Source organism: Aethalodelphis obliquidens, unplaced genomic scaffold (assembly GCF_003676395.1).
Source record: "Aethalodelphis obliquidens isolate GAN/ISIS:26980383/991018 unplaced genomic scaffold, ASM367639v1 scaffold51, whole genome shotgun sequence".
NCBI lineage: Eukaryota > Metazoa > Chordata > Mammalia > Artiodactyla > Delphinidae > Aethalodelphis > Aethalodelphis obliquidens.
In genome coordinates, this window is record NW_020837995.1 from 3,335,659 (window position 1) to 3,353,929 (window position 18,271).

An 18,271-nucleotide genomic window follows, 5' to 3' on the forward strand; every position below is an offset into this window, starting at 1 on the left:
CTTTATGGATGTAAACTATCCTACCTTGTTTATCACTATGCAATCAACAAACGTTGAATTTGACATGTGCAAGGCAGTGAGCTAGATACTGGGAATTTAGTGGTGTCAGTCAGTATTGGAGGTAACTTGATAAATTTATAACTTAAATGTAAATAATCTTTAGTTCTTTTAAAAAATTATTTATCTATTTATTTCATTTATTTTGGCACCTTTGTAATTTTTCTCACAGTAACAAATTGAAAAAACAAAACACTGTTGGACAATGTGTCCTAATTTTTAGTTTGGAAAGAAGGTCACTACTCAAGGAATTTATATTACTTTCTAAGTAAAATAGTAAGTAACCTGGAGGTAATATCAGAGAGCTCCCAGCAGTGTTTAAATACATAGTAGGTCTTCAATACTAGGGGTTGATAGTATTTTAAAAATAAAACAATGGCAACAGAAGCTTTAGAATGACTCAAACTATCATTTCTAACTTAGCAATTGCAAAAGTAAGGCATGACTATATGCATTCAGTATGTATTTAAAGAATACAAAAATATAAAATACAAAAGTAAAAAGTGAAGACCTTTTTTTCACTGGCTTTCATTTATTTCTAGTAGTGCAAATGTGATTCTGGAATGGTGTCAAACATTTGAGAGGATGGTGTATTAACCATCCAGCAGTAACCCTTCCTGGAATAACTCAATTTCAAATTGAGGTAATAAAATATAAGTAGATCCTGAATTATATCATTATGTCCTTTTGTCTATGGTTATATTAGAACATAATTTTAAGAAATCTATTGAGGGTATAAACTTATGCAAGAGGCAAATGTAAAGATTCTTTAAGGGTACCTTTTTCCTTTGGCCTCCCACATGACAGAGGTGATATTGGCAGAGAACCATTACTGAATCTGCACTTTGTTCACTTCTGCATCCTACCTTTACATACTGTCTGCTCCAAATATTGTTTTTAACTTTAAAATCCTCAAGACCAAACTGATAGCTTGGTCAGAAATCAGATAAGTAAACACAAAGGCTTAGAAAAAGAAATACCCATCATATAAAGTACAGTATTAACTGAAAGGTAATTAATGCTACAATTCACACATTGATATCATTAAATGGATATGTGGTAACTGAATTAATTACTTACTTTGCCAGTTACTGTAGAAATTAAGGCATTAAAATTCAGAAGTCAGAGTCCTTGTGATATCATTATACAATAAATATTTGGAATATTTCCATCTATCAATAATGCCATCTGTGCTATCCAATACAAATGGACTACAACCCACATGGCTCCTTTCCCCATTGATTACTCTGATGAATGAGATACCAAAACCACTCATAAAACCATCATATTATATGACACTGTCATTAAAAAGATATGTAGAAAGGAAAAACACAAGATGATACTTAATTTGAAACTGTCAAGTCAATTTAGTAAAGTTTTAACAACCAACATTATGATCTTAAGAAGTATCAGTATGTTGAATAATATTATGTCAGTCTGTATACTCTCCTAGCACCTTCAAAGAGAACCAAAGAACCAAAAAATTTCTGGAAAGAATATAATAGCTTATTATGATATGTTCAAATTACTAATTATTCCAATAAGAATATACTCAAATATCCTTTCAGGCATGGGTAATTAAATTAAAAACACCTTTCTTTCACTTTATAGAAAATTATAAAATGATCACTTAACTTCTGATAGCAAGTCATTGTTAAAAGCAAAACTAGATATATTCCTCATACCTTACAGTCCTGGCCATAAATTTCAACTTGGCAAAATGATCTTTCCCAAACTCATTTCCTTCTTAGCTAAAAATGTAATCTCTTTCAACGGCAAAATAATGACATACAATGATTCTGTAGCAAATTATTCTAAGCAGCACCTAAATTGACATTAATAAGCAGGAAACTAAATACCACTAACTGGAACACTCAGATTTTCTGTTTGATATGGTAATTTGCATTACATTTAGTTGTAAGGTGGGTATGGTTGGCTTGCCTGGAAATTACTTTATTTTTCAAAATCTATAAAGATGAGCAGTATTTATTTTGCCCCTTAGCCACACTGAAAATATTCTACAAACTTTCCTTAGTGAAACTCTTTCCAAATTGGAACCCACCTCTGTGGATATGTAAGAAGAAATATGTTATTAATAAATGTGTTCACTCTATATCAAAACTTAAGTTTAGCTTAAATAATTTAGAAGTTTATATTGTCTTATTTTTAACTGGCATGGAATACCAAATGAAGCCACTGAGAGTGGAGAGGGGAGGGAATCTGTGCAATAGCTCAAATTCACATACGTCAGCCACAGCAAAAATTAAATAAAGCACAAAGAAAGCAACGTTCATAAGAATTCTACAGAGCCCATGAGTCATTGGGAGAGGAAAGGCTCTCAGATAGGCAAGCCTTAGACCCTACTGGATTTGGAGAAACTCCAAGTCATAACCAAAGTAAGAGGCAGCTCGTGGGGACGGCTAGCAAAACTCCACCTTGTTAGTAGAGGCAGCAATAAGCAGGCTCATTCAGGGAAAATGAGGCATCGCCAAACCAAGCTTTGCCAAATCAGCAACAGGCAACATGACATGACCTCTGTGTTCCTGCTGGAGCTAAAGAAACACTCCCACCTCTACAAATATGAAGGCACATAATTTTAAGACAAATTTCCAGTTTGAGACACTGATTATTATGTTACTGTACCAATGCTACATGATGTTAATTGGATTCTTACATTATACTTTAATATCTGGCAGTGTAAGGTTTTCTAATTCTTGCTCTTCCTCTGTACTCCTCATTCTCTTTCAGTTTCTTCTTTTGGTAAAAATTTCCAGTCTATTTTTGCCTGCTTTATTTCTCTATATCTATTTCAGAATCATTATGTTAAATACATTCCCCATGAGACTTGATTTTAATGAAATTAAATTTATTTTTAAAATAAAAATATAAAAAAACATGTATCTTTAAATCATTTCCATTCATAAATATGATATACCTTTCCAATTTTTTTAAAGCTTCATCTTGCCATAAAGATTTATGGTTTTCTTTATCGAGGTCCTGAAATTTCTTATAGGTTTTGATGCTACTGTACATTGTGTCTTTTTCTCCCATTATCTTTTTAAAGTGGTAATTGCTGATATTTAGAAAGTAAAAGATTTTTAGAATTTTCTTCATACCTAGCAATCTTACTAAACTCTAAACTTACTAAAACTCTTACTAGTTTTACTGGTTCTCATGTCTCATGCATTTACTAGGTAGATAATGTCACCTGCAAATAATGATTGCATTGCCAATATAACTTTTAACGTTAAGAAAGAACAGATTCTTGTAAGTTCTTCCTAGAATAAATTCCAGTCATCAGCTTAATCAATTTTTCATTTAAACAGCCCATTACTTTCTGATGACACAATTGTATGAATAATGCTTTGATCTAAATTCAATATATTTCAGAAATGGCTTTTGATGTCTGTGGGATAACTAGGAGTTACAACCCCAAACCAGGGAACAGATCTCACGCTGAAAAATAGAATTTCTGTTAAATATTTTAGAAGAATGGATAGATAAGGCCCTTTTAAAACGTCCTTGGAGACACAAGATAAAACTTACCCTAAGTGAGCAAAATATCAGAAAAATAATTGCCCATCCCCAGAAAGTACAGTGTGATATATAGGCAGAAATGTTTCTACACAGAGCATTTTTCAGCATTTTCTAAGAGCTCTAAGCTGCTCTTATAGAACTCTTAACTTACTGCTTTGGAGAACTAGGATAAAGTTAGTGATGACTATAACTTTCTATTAAGCAATTTTCTTTCTCAGTTGTGCACTGCCACTTACGAGGCAGAACATAACAGCTCAATCAAACCTTATTATGCCGGATTTAGTTCAAACCCTTATGAAATACACTGAGAAAGGCTTGATATTGCCCGGAGGAAACCTCTTCATAAATTGCTCTTCTGTAGACTAGAAATAAAATAGGTACTCTAGCTACCTCTTTATGTGTCCTTAAGTTCTTCTGCCAGGTATCCAGAGCAGTTGCAATGAACTTGCTGCTCGTTACGTTAACAGTGAGCCATGAGAATGTGGGGAAGTCCAGTGCCTCTATGCAGAGCTTCCAGAATTTTCAGGGTGTGGCTCAAGGACATGGGAGCTTCTGTTTGTATTCTGCCACTCACAAGTTTCATTGTGCTAGGTACTAGTGCAGTGTGCCCAGCAGGGTACATGACTTCTCTAACCTAAAATAGGAAAAGGAAATTAAGGTGTGAAACAAGAAAATACACTTCTATCCTCATTCAAGCTGTTTCTGAGTTCTAACTTAACTGGGAAGAAGGAGATAATAATAACATCTACTTTGGTGTGCTATTCTGAGGATTAGGAGTAATATATGTAAAACATCTTTATAGAGTTTAGTCTCACAGAGGCAAATCAATATATGGTAGCCATCATCAATATTTCTGAATTAAGACTGAAGCAAATAAAGGGGCAGCTCTGAATAATTAACCATTGTATTTGTTTTACAGGGTGAAATTAATACAAGTATATGTGATTAATGCTTTTATAATATTATATGTCTTCATTCACTGGATGCAGATATCACTAGGACATTGTTCATTCTTGAAAAGTATTTGAAATAAGATAAGAAGACCTTGTTGTAAGGCTGTGTGTCCCTCGAGGGTGGCACTATGGTTCAGTGGGATGAAGGGCTGTGGTGTTTGGGTCCTGAAAGAGGGTGTTCAATATGTGTGTATAAAGTTATCTGCACCTTACCATTTCAGAGACTAAAGACATAGGATTTTTGCCTCCTAACAGTTGATAGATCACATTTTCCTACAAATCATCCTCTATAATTGGACATGAATTATATAAGACCATTTTACAAAGCATCTGCCTTCTTTTCTGTCGAGACATCTACTAGATCTTGCTCCAAAAGAGCAAGGAGGATAATAAAGGCTCTTAACGCTCTGATTTTCATAAAAATTCTGCGAATTTTTTTCACTACTGTAAAAAGTAAACATAGGAACTGTTAAGTATATATAGATGCCAAATACAGAGTGGTGGTGAGTAAAAACTTTTTTTTCTTCTCCATTCTTTAGGTGTATAAATAATTTAATAGAGACTTTGCTGAACTTTTATCATAACAAAAAATTCCTCAATATTAAAGCTCAGTGAAAAGAAATCTCAGTGCCTGGAAGACAAGGCAATCAAACCATGTGACAGTCCCATATGCAACTCCAAATCTGTCCTCATAACTGTCTGTTGAGCTCACAAAAGAGTCACACATGTAGCTATTGGAAGAATATCTTACACAATTTGGCACACAAGTTCTAAGATTAGCAGCTGAAGAGGGGGAGGAGGAAAAGATGAACATAATAGATTAACTGACACCCATCCACCAGCTTTCTAAATTGTTTGGAATGTTAAAAATATTGTTTTGATCAATCTATATATACACCCTCAAATTTGAAAGAGAAATGCAAAGCATGTTGTGGTTGAAAGAACAAATGGGTTTAAAAAAAAAAAACACTATGAAATATATGTCACTGAACAAGGGAGTCCAGCCAGCTCCCAAGTGGCATGTTAACATGATGAAAAGCAAATCCAGGATGCTGTGAATCAAAGAGGCATGGGTCTATTTTTAAAGGGGCCTGTGTCTCCCCATTCCATTTGCCAAGTCTGGTTTCTCTGGAGAGGTCCAGCCTCCAAAACAGGTAAGCTTCTAAATGTTCCAAGAGTTACCGACCCAACATTTGACTGCTTCCTGCCTTAAAAGGTCTTCGGCACTACATACATCATCCATGTTAATCACTAGAAAAACAGAAGAGCTGTTCAACTAGTTCACTTCCCCTATTCGTGAACAGATTGTTTGAGACATAATATGAATACTAATTAATGATAAAATATCTGTGAGTGTTTTGAAATATGGACGAAGATAGCACTTTTAGAAAGGCGTCCAGAGAGAGCTTTTGTAACAAGCCCCACTGGTCATATGAAGGGTCAGGCTACAACTTGGAGATATGAGAGCAAAATTGGCAGAGATTTTGGCTCCAATTCAGTGGGAAACTGTGGATGATTTTTTTTTTTTTTTGAATGGGGGGTGTAGGTTGACTTTAACCTTTTCCCTCTGTTAAATTGGAAGAGTTTAAAATGAAAATTCTCTTCACAAATGGAGAGAAAAACAGCCAGAATTCTGTTAGAGGTCAACTTGAGTAGATGGAGGAGTGAGACGTCTAAATGTTTAATCAGGATTATCGGCCTGTGCTCTGCAGCAAAAGAAATACAAGCAGGTAGGGTCTGTCCTGGTGCTGAGTGCCCTAGGCTGACTCATCCTCTCTGATGAAAGGGCTGAGGAAAGTTATTTAAAAGAATATGATCCTCTTCAATTCAATTCCTGTTTTACAAACAGTTTGCTTAGTCTCAGAGAAGTGTACTCATATACATATGGGAAATATGATTTTATGTTAAAGGGCAAAGTGTTTTATTATATTCAATTACAAAAACCAAATAATATCCTTTGCACTAAAAGCCTAAGTTACTGCTAAAATATGTTATCTCCCCTCCTTTCCTTCTAAAATTGATTATTGTATTTTCTCCCTAAAACCTTTTTAAACTTGCCCCATCTGGTCTCAGAAACTTTATCCTCTAATGCTAGTCTTTGTATTCTCCTTTGATCTTGATATCAAACATGAATGCTTAAATAGTGCTTTATAATCTTTGGGCTTCAGTAATTGCAATTTGTTCTAATGCCAAAGAAAGGAGAAGAGGATTATCTAAAATTAAACATAACAAAGTAATTTATATTTGACTGTAGACTTGTTTTTACTTGAATTTTAACAGTGGATTATAAAATATTAGAAAAATTCATTTGTCTCACTCAAAGAAATGAAAATGTTTCATGAAAATCTGATTTGGGAAAATTAAAGTTGGCCACAGTTTGTATTTCATGTCCAGCTAGTCCTTATCTGTCTGAGGATCAGACAGACTTGGGATTCCTATACTTTACTGGAATTAGATGATTCTTTCCAAGACTGATCCAAGGTTTGCCATGTCCCAAACCTTCTTGGAGACCCGAGAAATGATTAATTATTTGCGTTTCAAAGGTTTTCTTTGCATTCAACTAAATGTTAGAAAAAAGATATCAACAAATTTGAAATTATCAAAAGAGATGCTGTTAACAGTTGTTGCCTAAAGTGACAGTAAAGTAAGTCCATAAAATAAAAAAGGAGGAAGCATAATAAAGACAATTCACTGTAGATATGAATTTTGTGATACCACACAGTTATGCTTATTGACATCTATTCATATTGCTCTTTCTATGTATTCACCTTTCCCCCACCTCCCAGTAAACTTGCTGTTAGTGTTTGAAGGCTACAGCAAGGCTTTTCCTAAATATTTAGAAAAAAAGAGATAGAATGCCTTCTGAGGTAACTGGACAAATATACACAGTGTCCTGGGGCAGGTCTTTTCTTGCTGATTGGTTTTTAGGGTTAGCCTGACCCCTTGATTTGGGACTTAATATTTATAGTGGTTCCCACTTCCCTAAAGCCATCTTACCTGGAACTTCTCACCTGGACCACCCTTTACACCACACAGAGACCAACTGAAAGCACCTACCCCTACATCCAGGCCCTGTGCCTACGATCCAAACCCAGGCAGAGAGTTGGAATTCTGTTTACCAAGATGGTAAGACAGACAATAAACTTAAAGAAGACAGGGGCCATGTCATCTAGGTCTTCTGTGTGTTCCAAGTATCCTCATGTTGATGTTATGTTGTCCAGTAAATACTAGAGGTGGTGATGTCCTCAGAAGTGACAGCTAGTGTACCGATTTACATATAGCTACTTCAGATTTACCAAGAGCATTCAAAGTGCTGTTAGAACTTTTGAGTTGGCTGGATTTCTACTTTCTACATATCAGAGGGTAAAACAGAAGTTAAAATTGTTTTATAAATAAAGTTGACATATAGAATCATTAGGAGCACAGTGTGGGTAGGATTTTCACCCTTTTTAAGTTCTTCTGTTGCTCAGGCCCCAAACCTTGGAATCGTCCTTGAATCCTTTCTTTCTTTTTGTGTTTTTACCCCTCACTTTCTATCTGCCAAGAAATCCTGTCAGTTGTACCTTCAAAATATATCCAGAATCCAGCCACTTCTCACTAGGTTCAATGTTACTTTCTTGATCCAAGTCACTATCATTTTTCATGTGGATTAATGAAATAACTTCTTAACTGGTCCACAGGCTTCTACTCTTGGTAGGACCTATGCTCAAGCCAGTGCCTAAGTGACACTCTTAACATGTAAATCACATCAGGTCAGTCTTCTGCTCGAAACCCTCTTCGTTCCCCACAGTACTCAGAGTGAAACCCAAATCTCCCCCCTACCCCGCCTCCCTGCTTGTAAGGCCCAGCAAAATCTGACCCTCTCCTCTTACCTCTATTGCCTATCATTCGCTTGTAACTTCACTTTGCTTTAGCCATATTAGTCTCCTTGCTATTTCTCAAACAAGCCTCAAACCTTGAGCACTTCTGCTTTATCACATTTCCACTGGCTGTTTCTTCTGCCTAAATTGCCATATTCCAGTAACATGCTTGGCTAAATCCTTCACTTCCTTCAGGTCTCTGCTCAAAAGACACTTCTCAATGAGCCCATCCGTGATGACCTTATTTAATTGTAACTTCCTTCTCCCCCTACATCATTATCTCCATTCTCAACCTCCCTTATCCTGTTTATTTTTTGTCTCCCCCCATTAGCATGCAAGTTCCATGAGAGCAGCAGCATAGAACCCAGCACATAGTGAGTGTTCAATAAATACTTGCTGAAAGAATCCATTTCAGAAGCAACACAATGAATGATAAGGAAGGGGTTTAGCCAAGAACATATACTGAAAGTCATGGGAAACACTGTAAAAACCGAAAAAAAGAATAAGGAATATCCTTCTTTTTCCAAACAATGTATGCAATGTCTTAGTTTAAAATAAACCAAAAGATTAAGAAAAAAGGCAATCCATACTGTCATGCTTTATTTTAGATAAGCATAGAGAAAATAGGTAATGACTAGACAAGCAACCATATTTGTTATTATAGAATAAGAAATGGTTGATGAGAAAAAAGTTTAGAATAACTAATAGGATACAGTAAAGGACTGAGCTAAGCATGCTAAAAATAGTAAAATCTAAAAATTTCATACCTTTAAGATTACATACCAAATATTAAATGCAAACTGTGGTCATTCCAAAGATATCCTATAACAAGAGATTAACCTGATATTAATGGCTGAATTTTATTTTAAAATTTTGAAATTTTCTCTTAAGTAAGAGTATAAATCAGTGTTGCATTTCTACTTAAATTTGAGGGAAAATGAGTTCTGTAGAATCAGGTATATTATCCCCAACATCTAGCACAGCAGGTATTCAATAAATGCTTATTATTTAGTAGACAACGCACAAGTCAACATACTTCAGTATGGTGAATTCACCCTGTTTCTTCTTTCTCTGCTTAACTATAGAGCCTCCAATAACACATCATTAAATGAGGAAAAAGCAATAAAACATCTGCTTTATTTGCCTGTCTTTTATATAACTAAAAGAAATAAAACAGTAAGAACTGTTTTAAGTAAAAACCGTGCTAAGCATTTTATCTGCATAATCTCATTTGATCTTCACAAATTAATTGGCAGTTACTGTTATTATATCTCTTTTAGAGATTAGTACACTGAAGCTTGGAGGTCAAGTCACTCACTCAAGGTCACGCAGGTAGTACAAGGCAGACCTGGGACTCAAGTGTAGCGCTGTATGATGTCAAAGCCCATGCAGTCTTAACTACTAAGTCATATTACCTTCCATTTCCACTGTAATTTTTCTCATCTTTGACTCTGATTATCTCCCCCACACTCCCCAACCCACCCCAACCTAACAATGGATATGAAACATTTCTATACAACATTTAGTAAAGTTTTTGAATAATGTGAAATAGGTTGTCCAAAGTTCTAAAGAAGGATGCAAACTTTAGTGTGGTAGATAGAACTTGGGCTTTGGAGCAAGCAAGACCTGGGTTATGTGCCTTTGGATAAGTTACCCTGTAAAACCAGTTTTCCTATCTGTAAAATGACAATTATGATATCTACATTACATGGTCCTTGAGAGGACAATAGCTAATGTATAAGAAGTACACAATATATAAATAGTAACTGTTATTTAATATGATACCACAGACAAAGCACATGTTTGTTTTTTTTAATATCTTTATTGGAGTATAATTGCATTACAAGGGTGTGTTAGTCTCTGCTTTATAACAAAGTGAACCAGTTATACATATACATATGTTCCCATATCTCTTCCCTTTTGCGTCTCCCTCCCTCCCACCCACCCTCCCTATCCCACCCACCCTCCCTATCCCACCCCAAAGCACATGTTTTGATAGTATATGGATTTGTTTTCTGTATATACTTGGTAGCTTAATTACTCAAGAATTATGGTAGTAACTTTTTCCTTTGACTTGGGCTCTCACTCGGTCTTCATAGTCAATGCTGTTGGTTTACCCATATGGATGAATTTACTGCTTCTTATAATAGTCTGAGAAAGTATTAATAATTTAATACTAGTGAAAAGTTTGATTTAATGAGTACTTAAATCACAGCAAATTATTATTCTATCAAGGTTTACATTTATATGTAGCATAAAGCTAATTGTGGTCATTCATTTATTTATTCAGTAAATTTTTACTGAATGCCTGTATGTGCCAGGTACTAAGTGTTGGTTGGGGATACAATAAAAATATATCACCCTACTCTGAAGGAGACCCAGTCTAGTGAGAAGACCACTAGAGGGTCACTGAATCACTGGGAAGACCCATCAAAATCTATCACAGCAATTTAATAAAGAGACAACAAGTTGAGGCAGTGGCAGTGGGTTGAAGTACTTATATCTATTGATGCTATTCAGTAACTAGAACTGATGGAATGTGATGCTTGATGAGATACATATTTGGAGAGGGAAGAGTGTAAAGGGGGGAATCTAGGCTGACTCATGGGTTTCTAATTTGATAAGTTGTAAAAGTGATGTGCTAAACAAAAATACTTTCTCCTTAAAATCTAACTCATGGAATCATCAGTCATATTTCATTCAATAACAGAACAATGTAAGGGAGAATGATGTTAAATTTAAGTAGAAGAGGATAAATAGAAAAAATAAAATGCTAGCAAATGCAACTTATTATATCATCACTATATAAATTAGGTGTAATGATTTATGATGATAAAAATCACTGGGACTATAGGTAGAAATTTTAGATTATTGGTTCATGAATAACCTTGAATTTTTATTTCTTTTTTGTTCTGTAGCAAATATCCAATATCTAAGGCAGCACCAGTGCATTTTAAAAGCATACCAATGTCCTCATTAAGGTGAGACTCAAATGTGGTTCTAACCTTCAACTTTGAGACTGGTGCCCCAGAGGCATTTCAGCACCCGTATGTCCAACTTGTTTCAACGTGCTGCAGTCACTTAGCAGGAGAAAAGTCTATATCGCAAAGGATTATAATCATTGAATTGGTTTGGTCTTTAAAAAAGCTATTTAGAGTTTCAAGTGCAAGCTGCTTGCTGAACAAAAATCTTCAGACACAGTCAACCACAGGATTTCAACTGGACCTCAAGCATTTCACAAAGAAATGATATATCATTTGTCCAAAGAGAATAGAACACCTGTTTCTAAGAGTGATTTAAGTCAATAAGTAATAAACTAAATATTTATTATGAATGCTTTCTCGTGTCTGAATGACTGTTGCTCTTTTGGAGGGCAAAGGGTACAAAAGATTCAGTGACCTTCTGACTTGACAGTCAACTACCATTATGTTCAGTTAATATAAATAAGCGCGGTTGACAATGTGCTAATTGGCCATCTCTGGGCAGCTAAGTGTACTTTTGACCTTAATGAGAACCTAATCAATTAATACTTAAGGCAATAAAGACCTCTTGCTAATTAAATTGGACAGAAATTATCTTTTCTTTTCAACAGGATTAAAGCTGCAAAGTGACAAACTTTTTTTTTTTTTTTTTTTTGGGGGGGGGGGGTTGGTACGCGGGCCTCTCACTGTTGTGGCCTCTGCCATTGCCGAGCACAGGCTCTGGACGCACAGGCTCAGCGGCCATGGCTCACAGGCCTAGCCAGTCCGTGGCATGTGGGATCTTCCCGGACTGGGGCACGAACCTGTGTCCCCTGCATCGGCAGGAGGACTCTCAACCACTGCACCACCAGGGAGGTCCTGCTACTTTTAAGTCACGAAGTGGAGACTTCTCTTCTGTAATTTGATCGATATAAAGCAGCATCTCTTTATGTGCTCTGTAGACTAGGTAAACAGTCTCCGTGCTGAAATATGGCCATAATTTGTAGAAGCATCCAGAATTACTTTCTGTTTACAATGTATAATATCTGACTTGGCAAAGGGACAAGTTCATCATTTTAGGTTAAAAATTTATCATTTGGGGCTTCCCTGGTGGCGCAGTGGTTGAGAGTCCGCCTGCCAATGCAGGGGATGTGGGTTCGTGCCCCAGTTTGGGAGGATCCCACATGCCGCGGAGCGGCTGGGCCCGTGAGCCATGGCCGCTGAGCCTGCGCGTCCGGAGCCTGTGCTCCGCGGCGGGAGAGGCCACAACAGTGAGAGGCCCGCGTACCGCAAAAAAAAAAAAAAAAAAAAAAAAAAAAAAAAAAAAAAAAAATTTATCATTTGGCCACAATGACTAAAAATTTACAATTACTCTCCTTTAACATTCTTCTCCTCTGAGAGCATGTTTTCCTGTTTAAAGCTTTGAAACTCCTTTGGCTCAGATGATATATTTGAAAATGCATATAATTTATATAGGAGAGGAGATATGGTTCCTTTAAAAGATACTTAAAAAGCAACAGCTGTGTATCTGCAATAACTGTTTCATGGGGGTTTTAATACAGATAAATATGCAAATATGTCATACTATTTTTAATACACCAGTTTTACACCGTGTAGTGACTGAGAATAGAGCAAACATTCTGTGTATTTAGATTCATAGTGAGAAATATGCACCATTCAAAACTGTTGTTATTGTCATATTGTAGCGAGTAATAAAAATGTATGTCTTAGGATAGTAAATAAAATAGTGCTAAATCATAACAAGGACACTGACAAAGTCCAGCACAGTAGTTGTGCAGATTTCACTACCATGTCATCAGTACTGTTTCAAAAACTACAAAGCACTGCTCATTTTTCTCTACTGATGAGATGACATACAGTTAACATCTAGTTGTATTTCTCAAAATGTATTAACTATTTGTATTTCTCAGACAATATTAACTAGCTGTACTTCTCAAACAATATTAACTAGTTAATATCTAGTTGTATTTCTCAAACAATAAGGCAGTTTAATCTAGACTCTGGTCTTTGAAGACAGGACCAACTGGGATTCAAAATTTAGATGAGTAATTCAGGTCATTAATCAAGTTACCTATTTTGTACAGAAACATATGAGAAATCCGTGATGGAGTTAAATTAAATCCCACAGGCTTATTTTGACCTTTCTCTGCTAAGCTTTCTCCTAATATTAACCACAATGACTTTTCCCCCATATTTATTATGAAAAATGTCAAACAGCGCAAAGTAGAGTTATATAGTGAACATCCATATACATCAGCACTATTAGCATTTCACTACACCTGCTGTATCATGTATCTTTCCATCTACCACCAATTGTTTTTCTTTTGGATTGACTGCTTGTATTTTTTTAAAAATAGAGTTTATTTTTGGGAGGCAGTTGTAGGTTTACAAAAGAATTGTGCAGAAAGTGCACAGTTCCCACATCTCCCCCTCAAGCCCTCCTCCTTAGTTTCCACTACTAACATTTTGGATTAGTGTGTCACACTTGTTACAATTGGTGAACCAATATTGATATATATTAACCGATGTCTGTAGTTTAGTGTTCACTCTTGGTGGTGTACATTCTATGGGTTTTGACAAATGTATGATGACTTGTACCCACCATTACAGTATCTTACAGAGTAGTTTCACTGCCCAAAAATTCCCCTGTGCTCCACCTGTTCATCTCTTCCTCCCTAGGAACTCCTGGAAACCACCGATCTTTTTACTTTGAGGTTTTGCCTGTTCCAGAATGTCATATGGCTGGAATCACACAGTATGTAGCCTTCTCAGATTGGCTTTTTTTCACTTAGTAATATGCACTTAAAGTTGATCAATGTCTTTCTGTGGCTTGATAGCTCATTTCTTTTTTTAATTTTATTTATTTTTGGCTGCATTGGGTCTTCGTTGCTGCGCGTGGGCTTTCTCTAGTGGCGAGCGGGAGCTACTCTTCGTTGTGGTGCGGGCTTCTCATTGAGGTGGCTTCTCTTGTTGTGGAGCACGGGCTCTAGGTGCGCGGGCTTCAGTAGTTGTGGCGTGCTGGCTCAGTAGTTGTGGTTTGCGGGCTCTAGAGCGCAGGCTCAGTAGTTGTGGCGCACGGACTTAGTTGCTCTGCGGCATGGGGGACCTTCCCGCCCGAACCCGTGTCCCCTGCATTGGCAGGCGGATTCTTATCCACTGCACCACCAGGGAAGCCCTCATTTCTTTTTAGTGCTGAAAAATATTCACCTAAGGACATTTTGGTGGCTTCTAATTGTTAGCAATGATGAATGAAGTGGCTATAAACATCCATGTGCAGGTTTTTGTGTGGATGTAAATTTTCAACTCATTTGGGTGAATGCTAAGGAGCATGATTGCTGGATTATATGGTATGAGTATATTTAATTTTTTAAGAAACTGCCGAACTATTTTCTGAAGTGGCTGTACCATCTTGCATTCCCATTAATAATAAATGAGAGTTCCTGTTGTTCCACACCTGCACGAGCATTTGGTGTTGGTGTTTTGGATTTAGTTATTCTGATAGCTGTGAAGTGGATTTAATTTATTTTTATTTTTATTTTTTTTGCGGTACGCGGGCCTCTCACTGTTGTGGCCTCTCCCGTTGTGGAGCACAGGCTCCGGACGCACAGGCTCAGCGGCCATGGCTCACGGGCCCAGCCACTCCGTGGCACTTGGGATCTTCCCGGACCGGGGCACGAACCCGTGTCCCATGCATCGGCAGGCGGACTCTCAACCACTGCGCCACCAGGGAAGCCCGGATTTAATTTATTTTTAAAGCAAATTTTTGTCTTGGAATAATTTTAGATTTAGAGAAAAGTTGCAAAGATAATACAGAGTCTTCCTGTATATACCTCACCCAGTCTTTCCCAATGTTAACATCTTAAATTACCAGGTACACTCATCAAAATGAAGATACCAACGTTGATACATCGATAGCAAGTAAACTCCAGACTTTATTCAGATTTTATCAGTCTTTCCATCAATGTCACCCTTTTGTTGCAAGATCCATACAGGATTGCATTCAGCTCATCATATCTCCTTAATCTCCTCTAGTCTGTGATAGTTTCTCAGTCTTTTCTAGATTTCTATTACCTTGACAGCTCTGAGGAGCATGGGTCGTTTTGTGCAATTCCTCTCAATTTGGGTTTAACTGATGTTTACCTGGGATTAGACTGAAGTTATGAGTTTTGAGGACGAATACCACACACGTGAAGTGTCCTTCTCATTACATCATACAACGGGGCACATGCAATGAACATAACTTATCAATGGTGATATTCCTTGATCTTTTGATAAAGGTAGTGTTTGCCAGATTTCTTCACTGTAAAGCTACTATTCTTCCCTTTTCATACTCTGTTCTTTGGAAGGGAGTTACTAAGACCAAGTGCATACTTGAGGGTTGGGAATTATTTATATCAGTATGGACTCATGTATATTTATTTTATACTTTGGACTTTGTTGCTAAATTTTTTTCCCCAGCTTTGACCATTGGAGGCTTGTTCGAGATGGCTCCCCGTCTACTTGATATGTCTCCATCCTGTTGTTTTTTGAGTTCTTCCTTACTTTCTGACGCTATAAGACTCTCCAGGCTCATCTTGTATCCTCCTTGTTTCAGCTATAGAGTCAGCCATTTCTTCAAGGAGTCCTGGTTCTTCTTATTTGGGAGTGGTATTTAGAAAGCAAGATCCAGATGCCAGTACGCTCACTGCCATTGGGTTGCTACCACAATGATTTTTTTTAAACCTAATAATCACTAAGAATGTAACATGAAGAAGCACTCTTTGAAAATTCAACTTTTCTTAAACACGTGAGAAAAGAAAAAAACTACCATTAATTGTTCCATTTTATCTAATGTCTTAGAGAAAACTATACTACCTTCAATAATATTTTTATTTGTGATTTCACTCAGCCCTATTTGGACCTTTATAAAAATAATTTATTAAAAAAATGACAGAAACATCAGAAATAGTTGTAAATGCTCATATATCCATTCAGTTTTATTACTGTAGTGTTGTAGTCATTGTTTTGTTTTTTTTAGCTAAAAGAACACTATGGTCTTTTGGTATAATTATCTGTACTTCTTTTTTAAAATAATTAGTTAATTTTTGGCTGCATTGGGTCTTCGTTGCTGCATGTGGACTTTCTCTAGTTGTCGCGAGTGGGGGCTATTCTTCGTTGTGGTGCATGGGCTTATCATTGTGGTGGCTTCTCTTGTTGTGGAGCATGGGCTCTAGTCACACAGGCTCCAGTAGTTGTGGCTCGCGGGCTCTAGAGCGCAGGCTCAGTAGTTGTGGCACACAGACTTAGTTGCTCCGCGGCATGTGGGATCTTCCCAGACCAGGGCTCAAACTCGTGTCCTCTGCATTGGCAGGTGGATTCTTAACCACTGCACCACCAGGGAAGTCCCGTGTACTTCTCTTCTTAAACTTCTGAATACATTTCCTTAGCCTTTACCTACATAAGGTAATCAAAATGAATTCATTTACTAGTTACCTGAAATTTGGGAGTGGTAATGGAGGATGATTCCTATATATCAATACATTAAAAAACATACAGGAAAGTGTAGCATAATTATAGTTGTATGGATAGCCCTATCCATACCAGTCAAATGGTATATCATCAAAATGGTCTTATGTTTTGAGGAAAGAAAACTATACTGGGAATTAAGAAATGTGGAATATTCCCTATGTAGATGTATGTATGTTTAACCATGCTTCCTAAGAAAAAAAATTAAACACTGAAGAAATATATGAAAGAAAACTCAAATTCCCTGAAATCCCACTACTCAGAGGTAACCACTTTCAATCTTTTAGACCATTCCAATGTCCATTTAGACCTTTTTTTTATTTATATAGACCCACATTGGGCAATACACCAAGACAACTTAAATATAAACAAAAATGTATATGTAACCTTAGGTGAGCTGGACCACATGATATTTGCTGTTCTGCTGCTTTATTTATTGATAAGAATGGAGATCAGTCCTTATCAATAAATGTAGATATACACATATACCAGCCATTCTAATGCTGTATAATATCCCAAGGAACTATTATGCTGTAATTCATTTATTAGCTTTCCTATTGCTGGATATTTAAATTGTACCCAAAGTATTGTTGTTATAAAATATATGGAGATCAACATCCTTGTTGTCAGAGTATAACCTTAGGATAAACTTCTAGGAGGAGGATCACAAGGTAAACAGATATGAACACTTTAATCATGGATAAATATTGTTAAACTGTCCTTCGAAAAGGGTGATAAATGTACACTCTCATCAGGAGAATATTCTCTTAAAATCTTCTTGTTATCTTTGTTTCTGAGTTTAAAACACCATATGGTTAAGTGAGGATTTCTTACTTGTCCTGCATCAGAAGTCTTTCCTCAATTCTGAAACCTCCTCACTCATGATCTCTTTGAGTACTGATTTTACCTTATTTACCCTATTCTCTTCTTCCAGAGCATAATTGGACATGTTAGACCCCTCTTTCTATCTTTCATGTTTTTAACCCCTGCCTCATATTATCCATGACTATGTCTTGCTGTGCTGCATATGGGATAACTGCTTCAGCTCTATATTCAATTTACTTTGTCTCTCTTTCAGCTGTGTCTAATCTGCTTAATTCATTCCCAAATTTTAAATTTTAATGATTATAGTTTTTATTTCTAAATGTTCAGTTTTTTTTTCTTTCAAACATTTGCCCACTTTTAGTAGTCTCTTGTTTTTTCCAAATACTTCATATTATGTATCCAACAATAATGTATCCCAAAAAGTCCCTAGGGTTCTAATTATGTTGTTATCTTTTTTTGTGTATTTATTTTTTGTTTGTTCACTTTTTGTCCTGATGACTCTTCTCTGTGGTAGTCTGTTCTTTGATGCATTCTGTTGTTTTGGATGGTGAAC

The 18,271-nt window shown here is 36.4% G+C and overlaps 1 protein-coding gene across 7 annotated transcripts in view; it reads right to left on the bottom strand.

The window, feature by feature from the left end:
• The window catches only part of DPH6 (diphthamine biosynthesis 6), a 456,227-nt gene that overhangs the window by 147,719 nt on the left and 290,237 nt on the right, over window positions 1-18,271 (bottom strand). Inside the window, exon 13 of one of the 7 annotated variants that reach the window (XM_027083819.1) lies at window positions 3,911-4,228. The exons of 5 other annotated variants lie outside the window; for them this stretch is intronic. In XM_027083819.1, coding sequence (XP_026939620.1) covers window positions 4,189-4,228 — 40 coding nt within the window. In that variant the 3' untranslated portion in view covers window positions 3,911-4,188. Of the gene's footprint in view, window positions 1-3,910; window positions 4,229-16,702; window positions 16,822-18,271 lie in introns of those variants that run through there. One more of the 7 variants, XM_027083820.1, reaches the window with a different exon arrangement.